This window comes from Erythrolamprus reginae, chromosome 1, assembly GCF_031021105.1.
Source record: "Erythrolamprus reginae isolate rEryReg1 chromosome 1, rEryReg1.hap1, whole genome shotgun sequence".
Lineage (NCBI taxonomy): Eukaryota > Metazoa > Chordata > Lepidosauria > Squamata > Dipsadidae > Erythrolamprus > Erythrolamprus reginae.
Genome location: NC_091950.1, coordinates 358337095 through 358360630, shown reverse-complemented (window position 1 = coordinate 358360630; position 23536 = coordinate 358337095). Strand labels below are relative to the sequence as shown.

The 23536-nt window shown below is 37.7% G+C and overlaps 1 protein-coding gene across 4 annotated transcripts in view; it reads right to left on the bottom strand.

Annotated features, from left to right (window-relative positions):
- Positions 1-202: 202 nt before the first annotated feature.
- Positions 203-23536, bottom strand: part of TMEM63A (transmembrane protein 63A) — a 44203-nt gene continuing 20869 nt past the window's right edge. For all 4 annotated transcript variants that reach the window (XM_070734329.1, XM_070734328.1, XM_070734325.1 and 1 more), the window contains exons 11-23: positions 22891-23014; positions 22378-22511; positions 21110-21247; positions 20028-20181; positions 19283-19389; positions 17156-17242; positions 16058-16117; positions 14434-14596; positions 11217-11322; positions 5286-5453; positions 2641-2756; positions 2396-2452; positions 203-1413 (exon numbers count right to left, since the gene is read on the bottom strand). In XM_070734329.1, the coding sequence (XP_070590430.1) occupies positions 1258-1413; positions 2396-2452; positions 2641-2756; positions 5286-5453; positions 11217-11322; positions 14434-14596; positions 16058-16117; positions 17156-17242; positions 19283-19389; positions 20028-20181; positions 21110-21247; positions 22378-22511; positions 22891-23014 (1570 nt within the window). In that variant the 3' untranslated portion in view covers positions 203-1257. The remainder of the gene's footprint in view (positions 1414-2395; positions 2453-2640; positions 2757-5285; positions 5454-11216; positions 11323-14433; positions 14597-16057; positions 16118-17155; positions 17243-19282; positions 19390-20027; positions 20182-21109; positions 21248-22377; positions 22512-22890; positions 23015-23536) is intronic.

Below are 23536 nucleotides of genomic sequence, written 5' to 3'. Positions count from 1 at the left end.
TTTTTGAGCAGTATACTTCCATTCTTTGATTGTTTTATGCCTTGTTGTTATGGTTACACTTTTTATCATTTTTTCCTGTTTTATTGTTGTTAGCCACCCAGAGTAAACTTACGATGAGATGGACAGCACGCATAAATAACAAATTTATTTATTAACAAATCAATATAAAAATACTAAATAAATTGCACTATGCTGTTAATTCTTTGTTCAGTATAAATTTTATTTTTTATTAAACATATTTACATCACTGCCCAGCTCACAAATGGTGACTCCAGGTAGCTTACAAAATTAAAAGTGCCCCTCACTTCCAACATCCTGAAAGAAAGCAACAATATAGAATTGCCATATTAGTACTAAGAAAATTGAGGGATCATTGCTGTCGATCTCAACAATGTACATTTTGGCAATATTTTACAACAGGTAGTGTCAAAATTGAGAAAAAAACAGTGGTATATGTGCATTTGAATCCAATGTTTTATTGAAAGTGATTGCTTAATTACATTTAAATTTAACATTACTTCTTTCAAAAATTTTATCTACCTCATAATTCAAAAGCAGTGTAACGTATTTGTGATGCTTTAGCAGATTTTTAAGATTCTTAAAAAAATAAACCTTAGAGTTTAAAAATAATAAAATGTTTATATCCTTTATTATTTGACACGTTAGCTTCTTTTGTGTGAGGCCCTTAAAACTGTGACTAGAAAATTAATTTAAGCAGTCCCATAAATAACAGTCCTCTGCCACATATAGTCTGTCATCCCCAAGTCCTTTAGGTTTCTCTACTTTTTATAGAAAAATCCTTTTACAAGGGAGAAAATACTTCTGATTTGATCAGTTATGGGATTACTAAAAGAAAATCAGAATACTCTCCAGCTTATATTTACCTGTTTTTTTCTACATTTAATAAAAACAGATGTTCCTTCAGACATAAACCTTCAAGTGTTTAGCAACCAGTGCTCTGTCACTTGCCCATAAATATTTCTATAAAGGCAAATAAGTAAATATGCTCAAATTTGTTTTCTAAGCATTCTTATTCAGTGTGCAAAGCACCGCAAAAGTCATTTCCTATAAAAAAATTACCTACTCCCAAGATAATATCTTTGTGAAAATCCCTGAATGTAGCTTCATAAATTCTGGTCCTCTACATGAAGAGGTCTTACTTCTTAAAGAGATTGCACTGCCACACAGGAATCCATTTGTGAAATCTCCTCTTTTGAAAGTGTGCCATCTTGTGTTAGTTCATGATACCAAGATTTTTCACATATCTCTGACATTTGATTCCTCAGCGTAAGAGACACAGATAACATCTTCCCCCATTGTGGCTCTTGATATAGCTCCATAGGATCTCTGAGCTGCAGCAAAAAAACGGCTCCTTTCGTTAGAAACACTCTGCAGGACACGAGGAACATAGATCTGGAATGGTAAGAGGTTTACACATAATTAAATAACAAGGCAATTATAATTCTAAATTGCCTAAGATTTTAATCTTAACTCACTCCATACTTTACTTCCAAGCATTTTGTATAGGAATAAAACAAACATCTAAATTTCATTACTCCAAGTCTACAGGCTAAATGTACATTTATGTCTCACAGATCTAAAGCCAAATATATTTAAGTCCTGTTCCTATTCTTGTCCATTTCATGAAGTTACCAACTTGATATGGTGGGAAAACTCATAGCTTCAGTGATCCTAAGAGTGATACGGGGAGAAGCAGGACAGATTGATGCTCATTGGAAAAGTTGAAAAGGGAAAATTAATACAGTCACTCATGCCCTCATCACCTCGAGGCTCGACTATTGTAATGCTCTCCACATGGGGTTACCTTTGAAAAATGTTCGGAAACTTCAGATCGTGCAGAATGCAGCTGCGAGAGCAATCATGGGCTGCTCTAAGTATGCCCATATTACTCCAACACTCCGCAGTTTGCATTGGTTGCCGATCAGTTTCCGGTCACAATTCAAAGTATTGGTTATGACCTATAAAGCCCTTCATGGCACCAGACCAGAATATCTCCGGGACTGCCTTCTGCCGCACGAATCCCAGCGACTGGTTAGGTCCCACAGAGTTGGCCTTCTCCGGGTCCCGTCGACTAAACAATGTCGTCTGGCGGGACCCAGGGGAAGAGCCTTCTCTGTGGTGGCTCCAACCCTCTGGAACCAGCTCCCCCCAGAGATTAGGATTAGGAATCCAACCAACCAACCAACCAACCAACCAAAATAAAATATTACCAAAATTGAACATCACATATGTTGCCACATTTCTTTCTTCTGCAAAGAAATGTTTTGTCAACAGGTCAAAAATCAAAACACAGAACTTCAGAACTCTGCCATAGAGGCAAGCCCTTTCTTAGAATTTGTATTTTTCCATGTAATAATATTTATCTGATACTTACAGAAGATTTTGCAACATCAACTTTATTTTCTTTATCTCTGGACAGATATTTTTCTTCCTATAAATATCAATGAAAGAAAGTTACATTGAAATAATTTCCAGAATATGTGCACAATGTAAATATTTAAAATTCTACAAATAACTATTATATTTATCGACATGTAGAAACAGCTTTTCTTTAATGATCATTTGTTTTTATGTTAATATGCAAAATTTTAAAATTAAATGAAGTTTTGATACATTTACCTTGTATTGCATGGGGGTCAGATACCAGAACAAACTAAAACAGGTATATGCTACGCAAACAACTATTGTTATGCACATAACTAAGAACGTAAGTACTGTTGTAGGTGCACGAAATCCTAAAAGAAAGAAAGAGAAAAAAATCTGTCAACTTAAACTTAAATATGTGATAGACTAGGCCAGTGATGGTGAACCTATGGCACAGGTGGCACAGGTGGCATGCGGAGCCATATCTGCTGGCACACAAGCTCTTGCCCTAGCTCAGCTCCAACATGCATGTATCAACGAGACCGCCTTCTGCCACACGAATTCCAGCGACCAGTTAGGTCCCAAAGAGTGGGCCTTCTCCGGGTCCCGTCAGCAAAACAATGTCATTTGGCGGGGCCCAGGGGAAGAGCCTTCTCTGTGGCGGCCCCGGCCCTCTGGAACCAACTCCCCCCAGAGATTAGAATTGCCCCCACCCTCCTTGCCTTTCATAAACTCCTTAAAACCCACCTCTGTCATCAAGCATGGGGGAACTGAGACATCTCCCCCTGCCTATGTAGTCCTAGTGCATGATATGACTGTATGTATGTTTTTTATATTGGGGTTCCTTGCTTTTAGATTTTTAAATGTATAATTGTTATCTTAGATTTTAATTATTAGATTTGTCAGTATATATTGTCTTTGTCACTGTTGTGAGCCGCCCCGAGTCTGCGGAGAGGGGCGGCATAAAAATCTAATTAATAATAATAATAATAATAATAATAATAATAATAATAATAATAATAATTTTGTTGTGAGCCGCCCCGAGTCTACGGAAAGGGACGGCATACAAATAAATAAATAAATAATAAATAAATAATAAATAAATAATAAATAAATAATAAATAAATAATAAATAAATAAAATAATAATAATAATAATAATAATAATAATAATAATAATAATAATAATAATAATAATAATAATAATGTGCCGGCTAGCTGATTCTTGGCTCACACCGAGGCTCTGGGAGGGCGTTTTGGGCTTCCAGAAAGCCTCTCAGTGGGATGGGGAGGGTGTTTTTACCCTCTCCCAGCTCCAGGGAAGTCTTTGGAGCCTGGGGAGGGCGAAACACGAGCCTACTGGACCCACCAGAAGTTGAGAAACAGGCCATTTCCAGCTTCCAGAGGGCCTCCCGGGGGGGGGGGGGGGGAAGCTGTTTTCATCCTCCCCAGGCATTGAATTATGGGTGTGGGCACTCCGCATACTGCGGGTGCGTGCACTTTTGGCACCCGAGGGAAAAAAGGTTTGCCATCCCTGGACTAGGCAGTGGTAGATTCAGCAGGTTTGACCAGTTCTGAAGAACCAGTACCGGAAATTTTGAGTAGTTCAGAGAACCAGTAAATACCACTTCTGACTGGCCCCACCCTCATCTATTCTCTGCCCCCCAAGTCCCAGCTGATTGGGAAGAAATGGGGATTTTGCAGTAACCTTCCCCTGCCACGCCCACCAAGCCATGCCATTACCATCAAGCCACGCCCACAGAACCAGTAGTCAAAACTTTCGAATCCCACCACTGTTGTAGCAGTGACAGAGGGGAGTGAAAACAGTAAATGCTAGTAGCCACTATTTGAATGGATTAACAGATAAATACATCGGACTTGAAACTCAATAATGCAAATAGCTGTGTATTTGCCTTTAGTTTCATCCATTGAAGGCATAAAAGTTCACTATGAGGTAGGTAATAGTATTTTTTAAAATTACAGTCACAGAGCAGCATTATAGAAACATAGAAGACTGACAGCAGAAAAAGACCTCATGGTCCATCTGGTTTGTCCTTATACTATTTTCTGTATTTTATCTTAGGATGGATATATGTTTATCCCAGGCATGTTTAAATTCAGTTACTGTGGATTTACCAACCACGTCTGCTGGAAGTTTCTTCCAAGCATCTACTACTCTTTTAGTAAAATAATATTTTCTCACATTGCTTCTGATCTTTCCCCCAAGTAACACCAGATTGTTTCCCCTATTAGGACCAGACTATCTCCAGGACCATCATCTGCCGCACGAATCCCAGCATCTGGTGAGGTCCCACAGAGTTGGTCTCCTTAGGGTCCCGTTGACCAAACAATGCCGGCTGGTGGGACCTAGGGGAAGAGCCTTCTCTGGGGGGGGGGGCGCTCTGGAATCAGCTCCCCCCGGAGAATCGCACTGCCCCCATCCTCCTTGCCTTCTGAAAGAGTTTAAAAACTCATCTTTGCCACCAGGCCTGGAGTTTTTAGATCTTCCTCCCTGACCAATGAATGTTTTTAATATGATTGTTGAATGAATGGTAATGATAGCTTTTAAAATTAGAATTTTTTTAAAAAGAATTGTTTTTAAATGTATTATTATTTGGATTGTTTACTATTGTTTTCTGGTTTTTGTATACGCTGTGAGCTGCCCTGAGTCCCTGGAGAGGGGTGGCATACAAATCCAATTAAATCTTAATTCTAAATCTAAATAGCAGCCCACCTCTGAAACTACATTTTTGGTTACTCCTGTATCTCTACATTTTAGGATACTGTATTCCTCTGCTGTTATCCAAATGTATATCAGTGGATTAACAGAAGACCCGCAATACATAATGTAACATCTGCTGCAATGACTGCATTCTTTTTAGGAGAACCAGAGATACTTACCTAATCTTAAAAATGAGAAGAAAAACAGCCAGAAAAGGCAGAGGATGGGAGCTGCTAACGCCTGAGTCACAGCTGCGATATGGATCGGCTTCTCTAGTTTGGTAGGAAGGTATGCATAATAGAGGTTGTGGCGATCAACAGTATGTTTCAGCAATAAATAAATTAACCCTAAAAATAAGAAAAAACTTTTAAAAAGTTTAGCAAACATTTATATCAATATCCAAAAAAATCTCCCACGACTCATCCTCCACTCCTAGTGATAAAATAAGCCTAAAAAAGGAACACCACGGTATAATGAATGATTTTAACATTTTCTTGTTTTCTTATTTAAAACTCTATATACTGCACATAAATAGTGCACAATGTTAAAATGCAATTTTAACAACTAATGCAAAAAACTGGGATCCTGGGTATTTTTCCTTACTATCTACACAAGCATTAAAGACAGCTTTTAAATATAAGTTCCCACTATCTTTGGCATGCTTTTGAGATGTTCTAAGTATGGGAATAAAATATGAGTGCTACAAGGTATAAAAAGGTAAAATCAACTTTTTATTATTAGCACTTTAAAATGGCATTTTTGCCTCATAGAGCCCCTATTCTTGGGAGGGGGGGGAAAATAAGGCAAGGAAAAAAACACAAACACTTGACGGGACCTAGGGAAAGGGCCTTCTCTGTGGGGGCCCCGGCCTTCTGGAATCAGCTGCCCCTGGAGATTCGTACTGCCCCCGCCCTCCTCACCTTTTTTAAGAGTCTAAAGCAGTGATGGTGAACCTATGGCATGGGTGCCACAGGTGGCATGCAGAGCTATATCTGCTGGCATGTGAGCCGTTGCCCTAGCTCAGCTCCAACATACATGTACATGCTGGCCAGCTGATTTTTAGTTTGGCTGGAGCTCTGGGATGGCATTTTCGGTTCCGGAGAGTCTATGGGTGGATGGGGGAAGGCATTTTTGCCTCTGGAGCCTGGGGAGGGCAAAAAATGGGCCTACCAGGCCCATCAGAAGTTGGGAAATGCGCTGTTTTAGGTCTCCAGAGGCCCTCCAGGTGGGCGGGGGAGGCCATTTTCGCAGTCCCCAGGCATTGAATTATGTGTATGGGCACTCGTGCATGCGCGATAGCTCATGCACATGAGCTTTCGACACACAAGGGAAAAAAGGTTTGCTATCAGTGGTCTAAAGACTCACCTATGCTGCCAAGCTTGGGGTCATTATATTTTGCCCCCAGCCGATGAATGTATAGTGGGTTTGTTGATTGAAGGGATATGTGTTTATTTTAATTGGGTTTTTTAGTTTTTAGATTTAACTTTTAATCTTAATTAATTGGATTTCAATGTACATTGTTTTTTGTATATGTTGTAAGCCACCCCGAGTCTTCGGAGAGGGGCAGCATATAAATCCAATTAAAACTAAACTAAACAAAGCATGGTTTCTGGAATTATTTTCTAATTATAAGCAATAACCCTAAGAGCCACCTGTAAATTACATTACAAACATTATCTAAAATCTACCAGATATCTTCAATTTCTTTTCTTTCATGCTGTTTCTTTAAGTTGTAATAAGCCAGTGATGGCGAACTGTTTGGGCTCAGTATGTGAAAAATTCATAATGACTAAGTTGACTTTACTGGGGTGTCACTTCCTACCCTTGAACAAAAGAGAAATGATTCTTTACGTATTAATTTATTTATTAAAAAAATACTGTCCCTTTAAAAAATGATTCTTAGAATCATTTTTGGATGGCCTCTGCAGCCTTTGAAAATTGTCCAAAAGCACACCCTGTTCTCACATTATTTTCGGATGCTCTAAAGCAGGGGTCCCCAACCGCCGGTCCGTGGACCAGAACCGGGCCGCAAGGCATGTTGCACCGGTCCGCGGAGTCAGCAGCTGCTGTGGAGCCAGCGAGTGCCAAGCTGTTTCCTGTCTCTTTCCCCTCACGTTCACTTGGGACCGCCATTTGCCTCGGGCTGAGAAAACCTTTGCTTGCTTGCTTTCTTCCTTTCCTGTCTTTCTTCTCTCGTCGAAAGTGGTCTATTTCCTCCTTGCGAAGCCCTTGCAAAGCCCTCGCTCTGCCTGCAGCTCAAACGAAAAGGCTTTGGCATTGTGCAGCTCTTTTTTTGCTAGGCTCCCCCACCCTATTCCCGGGGTCCTGGGTGGGAGCGAAGCCAGGGGTGTGTGTGTGACCATGAAACCCCCACCACCAGCTCTGGTAATTTTCTTTTGGAAGGATTCCTTGCTGCAAGAAAATTACCAAACCTGGCAGTGGTGGGCGCTCCAAGCAGGCAGCGATCGCAAAGGAAGGTGACTGTGTCCGTGGAGGCACCTCCCCCTGCTCTGGGATTCCTTGCTGCAATCCCAGCCAGAATGGGGGGGGGGGGTGTCCTCTGGAACTGCTGAAAGGCAAACGGCGGTCCCGAGTGAACAGGAGGGGAAAGAGACAGGAAACCGCCCCCTCCTACCCTTCCTCCCTCTGTCACTTCAACTCCCCCGCAAAATTAAAAAGGGGGGGGGAGATAGACAATGGAACGATAAGCTAAACCCCCTTTCCGCCCCCACCGGGCCATAGAAAAATTGTCTTGCTGAAACTGGTCCCTGGTGGAAAAAAGGTTGGGGACCACTGCTCTAAAGCAGTGATTTTCAACATTTTTTGAGCCGCGGCACATTTTTTACATTTACAAAATCCCGGGGCACACCACCAACCAAAATGACACAAAATGACACTCTAACACAGTACATATTATGCATATAGATAATAATATACTGTAGTTTCTAAATGTATTTATACTCACTTAGTGTGAAACCTGGGCCTGTTTCGATGAACATAAACAGGATATCCTGGCAGGAATGGTAGTTTGGGGACCCATGTTTAATTTCCCCACGGCACACCTGACCGTGTTTCACGTCACACTAGTGTGCCGCGGCACACTGGTTGAAAAACACTGCTCTAAAGCAGTGATGGCGAACCTTTTTTTCCTTGGGTGCTCAAAGAGTGTGTGTGCATACTATCATGCATGCATGAGTGCCCACACTCATAATTCAATGCCAGACAAAGCTGAAAACAGCTTTCCCCACCCCCGGAGGTCCTCTGGAGGCCAGAATCAGCCTGTTTCCCAACTTCTGGTGGGCCCAGTAGGCTTGTGTTTCACCCTTCCCAGGTTCCAAAGGCTTCCCTGGAGCCAGGGGAGGGTAAAAACGCCTTCCCTATCCCACCCAGAGGCTCTCTGGAAGCCAAAAATGCCTCCCAGGGCTTCTGTGCAAGCCAAAAACCAGCTGGATGACAAACACATGAACGTTGGAGCTGAGCTAGGGCAACAGCTCATGTGCCAGCAGATATGGCTCCATGTGCCACCTGTGGCACCTATACCATAGGTTCGCCATCACTGCTCTAGAGGTTGCATGATCTCACATGGTCTCAGCAGTGTCTGCAAATCATTTTTTGTTGACTGCAGAAGCCACGTGAAAGTGGGGTATGCTCTTGTGTAGCCTCTGGAAATTGCGCACTCTCTAGAGCCTTCAAAAATCACACAAGAAAGGGGCATGATTTTGAGAACAGCTGTTGTTGGATGCTGATGAACATTGGCATGTCACTCAAAAAGTTGTGGTGTGTCATCTTTGACACACATGCCATAAACTCACCATCACTGCTGTAATGCTCTTTTATATTCCCCCCAGGAAGTTAAAATGCAAATCTAGAGTCTTTATTTAAAGACCCGAATTGCCTTTCAAGTACTGTATACAGTATTGCCTTTCAACCTTAGATTGTCTACAGTTGACCTCTCCCCTTTTCTAAGAGGTGTGCATAAGCATACCATGGTAACGTGCATAAGCGTATCCTACCGTCACTGTTCTACTGTCCTATTTGTCGTCTTTTATCATTACTTTCTATGTTATGTTTATATATATTACTACCCTATACTTGATTGACAAATTTAAAAAATAAAGTAAAGTAAAGTAAACAAAATAATAAAATAAAATAAAATAAATAAAATAAATAAAATAAATAAAATAAATAAAATAAATAAAATAAATAAAATAAATAAAATAAATAAAATAAATAAAATAAATAAAATAAATAAAATAAATAAAATAAATAAAATAAATAAAATAAATAAAATAAATAAAATAAATAAAATAAATAAAATAAATAAAATAAATAAAATACATAAAATAAATAAAATACATAAAATAAATAAAATAAATAAATAAATAAAATAAATAAAATAAATAAAATTAAAATAAAATAAATAAAATTAAAATAAATAAAATAAATAAAATATAAGCCCAGATTGTACAGAAGATGGAGGCATGCATGAAGGAGAAAAAAACCATCAATGGCAGAACACAATTAGATACATAACAATAGCAACAGCACTTAGACTTATATACCACCCCAAAGTGCTTTATAGCACTCTCTAGGGGGTTTACAATGTCAGCAAATTGTCCCCAACCATTGGGATCCATATTTTATAGACCCTGAAAGGATGGAAGGCTGACTCAACCTCAAGATCATACTCCAGGTCGATGGCTAAGGTTGCATGCTATGCTGAATTCTAACCCCTTCACCAGCAAATGCTATTGTTGAATATTTAAAATCACCAACTTCTTTCAGATCACTTAAAATATAAATGTTTAATGTAAAATGGTAAGTGGCACACTCTTTTTCTATCAATGGAACTACTAGGTATGGCTTCCGATGGATATTGCTAAGCAGGTAACTCATTCCATTTCTTTTATATAGATCTGATGCCCTAAATCGCTTTCTTTTTTGCAAGGCTTCCTGCCAAACTTTAGATTAAACAGCCTTTTAAGAATATTTGCAATGAAATATTCACTTCATCTAAAACAAAAGGATTCAATTCAGTGAAGCAGTGGAAGTGATGTGCCAGTGTCTGGAGGCTGTTAGGGTTTGGATGGGTGTTAACAGGCTCAGACTCAACCCTGACAAGACGGAGTGGCTGTGAGTCTTGCCTCCTAAGGACAATCCCACTTGTCTATCCATTATCGGAGGGGGGGGCACTTTTGACCCCCTCAGAGAGGGTCTGCAACTTGGGCATCCTCTTCAATCCACAACTGAGTTTAGATTACTACCTCTTTGCTGTGGCAAGGGGGATGTTCGCCCAGGTTTGCCTGGTACACCAGTTGCGTCCCTATTTGGACTGTCTATTTGAACCGTGTTTTCTCACAGTCACTCACGCCCTTATCACTTTGAGGTTCGACTACTGCTAAGCTCTCTACATGGGGCTACCTTTGAAGAACGTTAGGAAACTCCAGATTGTGCTAAATGCAGCCAAGATACGCCCATGTCTCTCCAGCACACCGCGAACTGCACTGGTTGCCAATTGGTTTCTGAACGCAATTCAAAGTGTTGGTTATGACCTATAAAGCCCTTACTTACGGAACCATCTTCTTCCCCATATATCCCAGCAGCTAATCAGGTCCCACAGAGTTAGCCTTCTCCAGGTCTCATCAGCTAGACAATGTCGCCTGGTGGAGCCTAGGGGAAGAGCCTTCTCTGTGGAGGCCCCAGCCCTCTGAAATCAACTCCCTCCAGAGATTCGTAATGCCTCCATCCTCCCTGTCTTCCACAAGAGCTTAAAGACCTATCTCTGCCGGCAAGTTTGGGGCCATTAAGTCTATCATCTTGCCCCGGCTAGCGAATTAATGTATAGGTTTGATTGACTGAATGTGATTGATTGGCTTTTTAAGAAATGGTTTTTTAGTATGTTTTAATTTTAGATTTCTATATGCTATGTATTCACTTTTGTTGTGAGCCATCCTGACTCCGAAGAATAGGGCGCCATAAAAATCTAATAAACAAACAAACAAATAAAAGTATTAAGTAACTAAGGCATTCATTTCAACGTTATTCTCAAGCCAAGCATCTGGCACTACAGTCTGCCCCAAAATACAATCCCAACTCATTTATCAACTTACCAAATGGGACAATAATAGGACATGTAATACTGTAAGCCATGATGACTGTGAATACACATAACATCCCAGCATACATTGCTCCAAATTCAAATTGATAAGCTTGTTTCTATAAGGAAATCAAAATACATTAAAATGAAAATAATTCACATACGTTTCTAAGGGAACTGATTTTTGCAAATGTACATCAACACCAGAAACAATCAACTCCTCACTTATATAATTATATGCAAAATCTAGGCTTGTAATAAAAATTTCAGATTCAGATGGGAACATTTTGTACACACTCCAGCATTTCCCAGACTTTGGGGACTAAACATTGCTTTGCACAGATAGCATTTCATGGGAAAAAGCTGACTCCCTCATATCCTAAACCTATTAGGCCATCATTGCTCGGGAAAGCCACAATCATGAAGATCTCTCTTTGATAGTGGCTATAGCCAACTCTCACGCTGAAGAGGCGCTTCTTGAAGAACCAATTGCTTGTAATTTGTATGTTTCATTTTTACATTTTAGACCTTTTATTTCTTCATTCTGTCTAATAATTCTAGTTAAAACTTCTAGTGTCAAAATAAAAAGTAAGGGGGAGAGTGGACAGCCTTGTCTTGTGCCTTTTTGTATAGGTATTTTTGTTCTTACTTCTCCGTTAAGAATAATATATGCAGATTGGTGAGTACAGTATATATGGCTTTAATTGCATTTATAAATTTTTGGCCAAATTCCATATACACTCTAGTTGTTTAATCATGAAGTTCCAAGACACGTTATCAAAGGCCTTCTGGGCATCTAAGAAAATTAGTGCCACTTGTTTTTTGTTATGAAGTTCATAATATTCAAGAATATCCATTATCATTCTTATGTTGTTCCTTAATTGTCTCCCTGGGAGAAAACCATTTTGGTTGGGGTGTATAAATTGATTTAAGAAACCTTTGATCCTTCACTGTAAAATTTGATAACAGAACGCTGGATAGGCTCAGACATACTCCTTATTTCCAGGTAGATTAGATTAGAGTTGCATCTCTTTGGCATATAAATCTCTGTCGGGTACGATTTCAAATATAGCCATTGCTCATTCTAGTAGGAGGGTGGTTAATCTGACCACTCTGTCAAGAAAGCAATATGTCCTTGGGAGATAATATTCAGGATGACCACATTGTCTGTATTATTTCTTAATTGTTCTGTATAATGTACTTTTGCTTAAGCTGAAGCTATTTCTGTGAGAAGATGCCTGAAAGGATGGTTCCTTCCTTCCAGCTGAATATCACATTCAGCATGTTACTCTCCCATCATAAATATTTTTAATATTGTTTTTCTTTATATTGATCTTTTATATTTTTTATATTATTGTAAGCCGCCCTGAATCCCTCGGGATTGGGAGGCATAGAAGTCGAATGAATGAATGAATGAATGAATGAATGAATGAATGAATGAATGAATGAATATGGAGACCACTCTAATTTGCTTGCTGTGAAGGGTACCCTCCATCACTGTAGCAAAGTGAAATGTTAGTATTTATCATAGAATTTTCTTTCTACAGTGGATGACTGGCATCCAGCTGCCCTTGAGCTAAGTATTGCTTATGGTATGGAAGGCAGGGGAGGACCCGGATTGTGGGGGCAATATGCTGGCTCTGTTAAAAAGTGCTATTGCTAACATGTTGTAAGCCACCCTGAGTCTAAGGAGAAGGGCGGCATAAAAATTGAATAAATAAATAAATATATACAGTGGTACCTCAAGATACGAGCTGCTCTACATGCGAGCATTTCCAGATACGAGCTAGGAAGGAAGAGACATTTCTGTTCAAGTTACGAGCTCAAATTCGGGATACGAGCCGAGCGTCCACTAGGTGGCGCCAGAATCCTTGTTTTGGAATTCTGAGGGTTGAAGTCCACTAATCTTAAAACCGTCAAGTTTGAAGATCCCTGAGTTAAGCGTTAGAAGTGCAAGGGTCTTCAAACCTGGCAAGATTAAGGCTTATAGACTTCAATTCCCATTCCTAAAGTAGCATGATTGGTGGAGGAATTCTGGGAATTATTATTATTATTATTATTATTATTATTATTATTATTATTATTATTATTATTGCTTTCTTTTTCTTGCTCTTTTTCTTTCTCTCTTTTACCTTCCCTTCCTCTATTTCTTCTTTTCTTTCTCCTTCCCACCTTCTTCCCTCCCTCCCTCCCTCCCTTCACTCATTCCTCTCTTACTCTCCCCTTTCATAAGTTTCCTTGCTTCCTTCCTCTGTTCCTGTCCCTTCCCCCTTTCTTTCTTTCTTTCTTTCTTTCTTTCTTTCTTTCTTTCTTTCTTTCTTTCTTTCTTGCTTGCTTGCTTGCTTGCTTGCTTGCTTGCTTGCTCTTTTTCTTTCTCTCTTTTACCTTCCCTTCCTCTATTTCTTCTTTTCTTTCTCCTTCCCACCTTCTTCCCTCCCTCCCTTCACTCATTCCTCTCTTACTCTCCCATTTCATAAGTTTCCTTGCTTCCTTCCTCTGTTCCTGTCCCTTCCCTCTTTCCTTCCTTCCTTCCCACCCTCTGTCCATTCATTCACCCATTCCTCTCTTGATCGCTTAAAGCCGGTCCCTGGTGCAAAAAGGGTTGGGGACCTCTGTCCTACAGGATTGGGTGGCAGAGAAGTTGAACATATGTAAATTTAAAAGTTTAAGAAAGTTTACAAGTTAAGTGAAAGAAACTTCATTATTCATTTATATGTATATGTACAAGTACATTTCTTCATTAAAAACATGTCTTTTTGCATAATTTAGACTAACTTTGTGAGTTTTTTGAGGGCTGGAACCAATTAAAATTATTTACATTAATTCCTATGGGGAAAAGTCGTTCGAGATAAGAGCTGCTCGACTTAAGAGCGCAGGTCCGGAACGAATTAAACTCTTATCTCGAGGTACCACTGTAATTGTATGTTTTCCCCCCCCGAGTAGATTATTGTTGCTGTTATGCTTTTTTTCTATCTTTAGATGACATAGCTAGGAGCTGATGCCTCCTGCCATAACTATAGATAAAGTTCTGTCTTCTGGTTTAAGCGAAAAGAACAAATTCAATAAATGACAACTTCTACCCAGTAATGGCAAAAAGCCTTCTTGGTAAGTAGTGATGTTTCATGTACTACTAAGAGGTCAAAGAGTCTCAGAAATAAGAGCAGCAAACCTAATGGGCAGAGATGTAAAGCACTCCAATAGAAGAATTAAAATATAAAAAGATTTAATACCTGCTTAACATTTCTCCTCTCAGCAGAAGATTTGGCCATCATCATGCGAATGGTGTACATCATAAGGCCTGGGAAACGCAACAGCTGTGTTCCATTGCCAATAAAAGCTGAAGCAATTACATAGTTCACAAAGAAAGCTCCCTGATCAGGCAAAAAGACACATCTGCAATGAAAAAATAGGCATGTAATCTCAGCTCCTTTTCACCCATCTGGAAACCAAAGGGGATCAGTGAGCTTTTTTTTTTCTCTCCTGCACATCTGTCTTGAATGGAAGCAGTGGAAGGAGGGATCATTATTGTCTTTGATGTCCACTCACAATATATGAAATCAACCCAGCAATGATCTGCACATCCCCCCCATGGTTTTGCCACATACGCTTTTATTTTAATACAACTGGAAGAATTTTGAAATACAAAAAAGTGAGGAACTTTAAAAATACTGCAAAAAAGTGTCAATAGCTCTCATGATCTATGAAATATATTTTGGAAGCTTTCAGTCAAGGGCAGGGCTGGGTTCCATTTACTTTCCCTATCACTTCGCATCATGAAGGAACTTTCCGGAACTTCGCGGAAATGAATCTCTGTGCATGCGCAAAAGCCTTTGTGCATGCAGAGAGGGGTTGTCTTTTTTACAAGCTGTGGCAACTGGAGAACCGGTTTGGGAGTGTGGCCCGCGAATCATCGCTGCTGGTTCGAAGAGCAACAGCAAATTTCCGCTACCGGTTCTAAAGAACCGATCCGAACCAGCAGCAACCCACCCCCGGTCAAAGATGAACATCATAGTAAATAAAATCTGTGATTAATTACTTTGATGTCCCATACACATAGCAGCCCTTTCTCCAATTTTCCCCCACAGCTGAGATAGACTGGGTTGAAAACAGAAAACAGACCAGCCCAAAGTCAGACTGTGATTTTTCTCAGATTTAAATCCTTGTCAAGACATCAATGGCTTGAGTTTTAAAACCTCTCTGGTCGATCATTGAAACAGAAAGGCTGCAGTGACTGGATCAATGGTTCTAAGTAGAAGAGATAGCCCATAAGTGTGGACAGCTCCAGTTTTTTCAGAGTTTTAGGATAAGTTTTAGAGGTATTTTAATTTTTAGAAAGCAATATTAAACTTTCTCCAGCAACACTCCTTCTAAAGTTGCATAAAAGTCATACAGCGCTTGTACAGCTCTTTGGTGTACATAAGTGCACTGGTGTGCCTTTCGTCCCCTGTCCAATTGTCTTTCCTTTCTCTCACTTATCATATATATTTTCTTTCTTTCATATATCCTCTCCTCTAAGTTCACTTTACCCTTATATATATTACTACATGTCTATTTTTCTTCCTATGTATTTGTGTATTGGACAAATGAATAAATAAAAAATAAAATACAGTACCTTCCTTTTCAATGGAATAACTTTAGGGGAGCAGTGCTCTTGAAGACACAAAGAGCAATGTTTACTAGTTATTCAAAATCATTTCCCAAGACAAACCAATTCTCACGTAAGAATCTTCATATTCAGTTCTTCCCTCTGGGTAGTATCAATTTATGATTAATAAATAAAATAGTAACTGAAGACACGTTTGCCTATCCTGGGTCAGTTAGCAAAAGGATGAAAGCTTTTTTTTAGATACTTACTTTAATCTATCTTTAGATTCAGATGCTTTATCAAATACCCAGCGAAAGAAGAAATCCAGACTGAAAGAAATATTTGGTATTAATTTCTTCAATTTACTACAACATCAAATAGAAGAGAAAAAATTAAGTACAACAAATGTAATAGTTTCTTTTTAAAAAAAATATTTTTATTGAAATATAAACATTAAAAAAGAACAATACACAAAAAATATACATAAATATAACATACAAATATTAACACAAACATTCACAAATATTAACACAAAAAAATAGAAAAAGGGTATTTAAGTTAAGATATTTCAGTTCATTATACACATTATCTCTAAAAGAAAAGAATTTTCTTACGGCAATTACAGTCGGTATAAAAAATGTGTTCTGGTTATTAACTTTATATACACATTTATTCTGTTTTTTACCGCCTTATTTTAATCAATATTACAATATTTCATTCAATTCAAATCATCTATTTCAACATGTACCTATTTCAACATGTTATTATTATTATTGTTTTTCTTACTTTTAGGGCCAAATCACTGGAACAGGACTAACAGTGACCTTTGAAATGCCATAAATGTTTAGAAATGATCCCCCCTCCCCGTATCTGTGTTCCTAGAAAAGGGGGGGGGGGACTATTAAATGAAATGTAATGTGACTATGTTGCTATAGTTCCATCAATAGAGCCTAGAAATTTATGAATGTATTGTCCACGCACTATATTCTGCCCAAAGAAGATTTCTAAGTTGTGGGAAAGCTGTAGAAGCTGTAATTCTGAATTCCAACCAACAAGAAGACAGAGATTATATACGGTAAACAACAGACGAAGACCAAAATGGGGATAAGGTAAGCAAGTGAAAAGTATTCTACCTCTCAAACACCTAAATGTAGAGAGCTGCTGATTATTTTTACATTGTTTATGTAAATTTTGTACTGCAAAGAGGAAGAAAAATATGAAGAAAAAATAATTAGGAATAAAAAAGAAATTCTTTCTTTGGCATGGTCAAGACTGTTTCAGATATTTAAAGGCTGCAATTTAAAAAAAATTAAAAGAAAAGAAACCCTGTCATACTCAAAAAGCTAGAATTTTACAGTAGCCTTTACCTAGTCAACCCAAGCGAAGGTAATATTAATACCATGAAGATCAAAAATGAGTAAATCTTGTGCATCATTGTTCTGTTTTCATCAGATCTATTAAAAAAAGAAGAAAATGATTGATCATGTTGTCAAATATTATAAGATTTGATGGTAGTTACAAATGGAAATGCTTAAAATTAAAATTTGGAAATCAGCTGATTTTGGATTACTCTGGAGTTGACTTTATTTGTTACAATGTTTTTACAGTGGTTTCTGTCAGCTCTACCTAAAGGGAAAAAAAATTAGTGCAAGCATCCGTAAGTCAAATACTGAACCAGATCAAGAAGGTTTACAATAAATATTATTTGTCCAATCATTTAGTTGACTGCTTTCAGTGAAAAGAAACACGTTAATTATAAAAAATAATTTGTTTATTTATAATCCAAGACCAAAAATCACAAAATTTAAAATACAGCATATCACAAAATTTAAAATACAGCATATCTCCTGGATAGGAAGCTCCGCTCATGGCCACTCATATGCCTTGGTCATCTCCTGCATTCTATATGGAGCTACCTTTGAGAAGTACCTGAAGGTTTCAGCCTGTAATTAATAAAGCAGCATAGATACTTATGTGTAACCCTAGAACAACATAAGTTATACTTCAGCTCTGTGAGCTGCATTGGTTCCCAATTTATTTTCAGATCCAATTCTTTTTTTTAAAAGATTTTTTATTTTTCTGCACAATTTTTGTATATATGCATCAATATATATATATTTATTTATTTATTTATTTATTTATTGGATTTGTATGCCGCCCCTCACCTTAATAATATATCAATAGCATATACTGTATACATTTTCAAATCAATCAGAGTTCAATAATCTTTTTTTACACCTAGTCTTTCTATTACTAATCACTTTGTTTTTCTTTTTCTTCACACTCCCCCCGCTCCATCTCCTTCTTCTATACCTACCTTCTTACTCCTTCTCTCCCCTTACTACTTCCCTCTCCTTCTTCCCTTCCTTCCTTCCTTCCTTCCTTCCTTCCTACTTCTTCTTTCCCTTCTAAGCCTTCCCGAGTGGTTTTAATTCTAATACATGTTTTCTATCTATTCATAAAGTTTCACCCATTCTTTATAATATTCCATATCTTCTTTATCTTTAATTTTCATTGTTAATATATTCATTTCTGTGCAGTCCAAATTTTTCTTTAGAACTTCTCCTTCTGTCGGTATTGTGTTTGCTTTCCATTTTCAGATCCAATTCAAATTGCTAGTTTTCACTTTAGCTCTTTGATCAAACCCTTCAAGGCATGGGACCAGCTTATCTGAGGAACCCCTTGTTCCTGATTACACCTGCCAATCCCATCAGGTCCAGCAGAAGATGTATGTTGCAGGTTCTGTCTTCTGAGGAGTTGCATCTAGTATAACTCAGAACATGAGTCTTTCCTGCTGTGGCATCCACCCTGTGAAACATCATCCTCCACAAGGTGAGGTTTGCCCTTTCCAATTCACCAACTGTTAACTTTCCACAAGTCCCTCAAAACGTGGATGTGTCAACTGATCTGGGGAACTCAAGGCAACAGTGAGTTGTTCTGACCATAATGGAACCCACAATTACTTGTGAGGCCAGGCTGGACCAGTAACACCGTGACTGGTCTGGACAAGTGTAAACTGGTTTCTAGCAAAAACATTGTAAATCACGATAAATCACAGTCACATGACTGCAGAGTGCTGCAAATGGCTGTAAACGTGGGCTGGTTACTAGGCACCCAAAATTTGGTCTTGGACCATAAATAAACAACTATAATAATTCCATCAATTGCAAAATATTACATTGCTTGGATCTGACATACACTATGCTGATACATCACAATATCCTAGGTTTTTGGAAAGAACTCAATACATACCGTATGAAGGCCAACACAAGCTTAAAAAACTGGCAGCTGTGGCTTTACATTATTGTAAACAGAGAATAATAATTAAGATAAATATTATTTTGTAATGTATATAAAGTTAAAATCAGAGCTATGCAGAAAAAGAATGTGGGAAAAGTAGACATTACTACAAATTCTGAACATTATCCCTTGCCTTTCCTATCTTTTAAATCCTCCAATGTAATTTGATGAGCCAAAACAAAGAGTCTTCTTACTTTGTCCAGTGTGATTCAAACACTGTTGAATAATAGACAACGGTTGGTAGCAAAGCTGTAAAGGACCATAAAAGGAGTGTTGGGAAGAACTGACTAATAACAGGATTCTGAGGAAAGAATAGAGAGAAATATAACCAGTTCTGCAGATTTATCATAAATGCAACCAAGTCAAACATATTTATTATATTATCTTAACAATCACTGAAATAAAATTGGTCTTATGAAAACAATAATAATAGCAGATAGGATTTGGAAAGAGATCAGCAACTTAATCCAAAAACAAAGATTACATTTTTTAAAAATCAAAAATTTGGTAACAATATTTCTAAACAAGATGAACACCTTTTAGGGCAAGGAACTGACATGTCTAAGGACTAAGATTGGCATGATGCAAAGTGAATGATGTTGGGAATGTCTCCTTTTTAAGAAGGCAGAATTTTAATTGATGTTCAATTATCCTTACTGAGAATATAATTTTGTGTTTCCTATCTCAACACAACAGAAGAATGAATTCTGTCAGTAACATAGAAAGTGTACCAGGGAACACAACTATAGGAATTAAAGGATTATAGTTGCTTGCCTGTATTTGACAGTGTTTATTAAATGTGGTTGTATTTCACCTTATCTTTATTTTCTTTGCTTTACAAAAATTAGAATGATAGTTAACTTTAACCTCAGAGCTAAATCTTTTGTGAGAACATAAAGAAGCAGAGATGATTAAAATCAGATTTAGTGCATTACTCACATTAAGATAATGAATCGGTTTGGTTACATAGAACTTGTCCATTGTTGAAATAATGATGGAAGGGGTTGTCAAGAAAAAGAGACCAACAAAAAGGAGTAAATTTATAAAAAGCCATCTACCCCACCAATTCCATCCTTGAATTGAGAGATTATTCCTGTCGAGCAAAAATAGAGAAGAGCGCAACAAGCGGTGCTTATTTTTCAAACTGGTGTTAAGAATATGATTTTGTTCTATATGATCTATAATTTTGTTCAAAATAAAAAATATGTAAAAATGAGAAAGTTAGGGGTAAAAGTGAAGTGGAGATTAAATGGACAAGAGATTGCTTATGCCTTTCCCTGGCCTGCTGCTTCCCCGAAGGCAACCAAATCATCTGCCCCAACCTCCCCATTATTTATTCACAATGTAGCATTTGTTTGCCTTTACTGAATAATTCAGCAGTAGTAACTTTTACCAAGAAGTCATAGAACTCTGATAAAAATTCCTCGTTTAAAACGAGAGACAAATTCTTAAGATTATCTAGATTCATGAATAAAAATTGGCTAGATTTCTTTCACAATAGTTTAAAATGATTTGAATGCTCAGTCTTGACTGTAAGGCATATGTATTGTTCAAGCAGAACATAGAAGTCCTATAAAATACAGTGGTGTTTAAAAGTTTGTGAACCTTTTGGATGTTCAACGTTTTACACAATGTTATACATTAAACCATTTATACAGCTATGCACTGAATTAGTTTATATTTTTAGTCTGGACATCAATGTAATTGTTTTGAAATTGTATTTTCAAGATGCTCTATCACAGAGGTCTTCAAACTTGGCAACTTTAAGACTTGTGGACTTCAATTCCTAGAATTCTCCAGCCAGCTATGGAGAATTCTAGGAGTTAAAGTCTACAAGTCTTAAAGTTGCCAAGTTTTTGAGAGCCTTGCTCTATCAATTTCTGGCCTCATAATTAAATAATCTGACAATAATATAGACAACAGCTAAAATAAATTTCTTTCCTCTTCTGGAAAAAAACAATGCTATCAAATTTCATTTCTTTTACATATGAAATAAAGTAGGGAAAAATAAGATACATTACCAACAAATATCCTGAGGATATGTAGCATATTTCATATTCCATTTGGAAATTTGAAGCTCTTTGCTATGAGCTGATGGTTGAGGTTCTCCTTTGCATTTACAGCCTTGGCATTTACAGGCATTGTAATCTTTAAGAATGCTACAGTGAAATTAAGCATTTTAACTTTTATGGTTGACTCAGCATAGAATCATTATTTCTATAGACTGCACATAAAAGGTTCTCCTCAATTATATGACTGTTTTTACAGCAGACAATAAATGAATCATGCAATCAGAAGTACAAATCCATTCCCCCAAATGGAAAAAGTATTGTAAATTTGATGGTGTGATTGCGGGATGCTGCAACCAATTATAAATGGGAGCCAGCTCTCAAGCACGCAAAATGTGGTCGTGACCAGCGGTGGGCTACTGCCCGGACCGGGGGGGACGGGACGCAGTGGGGTAGTGAAAATGGAGCTCCGCCCCAGAACACCCAATTTGCACTGAAAGATGTTGAAAGAAAATGCAGGGCATCCTGTATAAGCCACGCCCACAGTGGGGTAGTAAAAATTTTGGTAGCCCTTCACTGGTGATGACCATGGGAGAAGTGGACAGTGCGACATGTTATGACAGCCAGAAATGCTTTGGGGGTTATAAAGCACTTTTCTCAAGTCTGTTGTGAGTCAAACACACAGAAATAAAACATATTATAAGAAAATTTTTACAATATTACTATTTGAAAGATGTAATGATTGATCTATTGAAAGAAATGTAGCCCAATCAAGAGATCCATTTTATTAATCAACAGTATATACACACAAAGAGATGCCTTTTAATAGGATTTCTGTGTTGAGGGATCCAATCTGGATTTGTCACCGGGACCATCACTGAGATTTCTATGCATTGCTTTCAAAGAGGATTTAATAGAGCTACTTTGAGTTGAAAGCAGGGGTGAAATACTCCCGTTTCACTCATGACTGTTGGTTGTTGGAGAGCCGGTTATAAAGGGAGCGTGAGGCTCCGCCCATCTGCCCGGATGCCATCATTTGGGTTCTTTTACCCTCTGCACATGCGCAGAATGCTTTGCACATGCGCAAAGAATCCAAATGGCGGAGTCTGGGGAGGTGGGCAGAGCCTCGCATTCCCTTCACAACCAGATCTCTAACGACTGACAGGCACGAGCAAACCGGGAGCATTTCACTCCTGGTTGGAAGTAATCATAGGGATAGACTGGTGTTTCATTTCATTTAAAATAATTAATAGTTATAAATTTTAAAAATACACACTCACAGAGAGGCCATGGTTATCCTCTGGAATGTTACAAAAGCCATTCCCAGTGGCTTATCAGAAATTAGCTTCTCTTCTTTCAAGTATTCTTCCATACATTTTTGGGAAACTCCAGTATAGTAATCTATTGCATCTTTCTGTTGAAAAGCAGAGTGCTGTTACCTTTTTAATATTCAAGTATTTATATATAATCCTATTTCACTGTTCCATTTGTTTCTTTTTATTTTCCTTCCCTAGGTGTTTAGTAATTTCACAGTTATTTCAGTAATAATTATTACTTCAGTAATAATAAATCAAACTTCTTTTTAAAAAAGTTACCATCTAAGTGTATTAAGGGGGGAAAACATGATAAGTATTAGAGAATATAAATCATTTGACTCTGCATCTGATTCAATTGCTGGGGAGAATGAATTTACGAAAGCAGTTCATATTAATCTTTTCCAAAAAAGCAAGTATGGCAATTTTAAACATTGCAATGATTTAACATTTTAACTAAGAAACACAACAGCTTCTTACCCTTTCACATCCTCTGATGTTACAGAAAAAGAACTGACCACAAGGCCTTGTATTTATGCAATACCTTTTACCAGTCTGCTCAAAAGCTTGGGTATAATAAGCCAGATTCTTCTCTGCCTTTTTTCTGGTATAAACACATACATAAATGTGATATGGCAAGGAATTTGTTATTAAAATGAAGTGTAGATCTAAAATACGTACTCATTTCCACAAATAATATTCACAAGGTAGGCAATATACTTAAATGGATAACACATATCATAGGTATTCCAAATATTTCTACTTCTTTAATTATGTAGGCTTAATCATATAGATTTACATAAGATTCACTTTTAAGCTTTGTAATTAATTACGGTATGTTAACTAGAGAAACCTAATTAGGTAAGAAAAACTTTCCAAGTCCTTATAGTAATAGTTTTTGAAAGGATGTACATTTTTATTGAATTGTAAATTAAGAACAGGTGATCTCTAATATTATAAAGTATGCTTAAACCTTGGGGGTCTTAAGCAGGGTCTTTTACAGGACACCAATGAAAACAATTCTCTTCAAAGTTCAGGATTCAAAATAATCAAACAATAAATTAAAATACAACTTGGCATGAAGTCTGCAAATGTTGACTTTTTCAAATAATTTGCTTATTTTTGT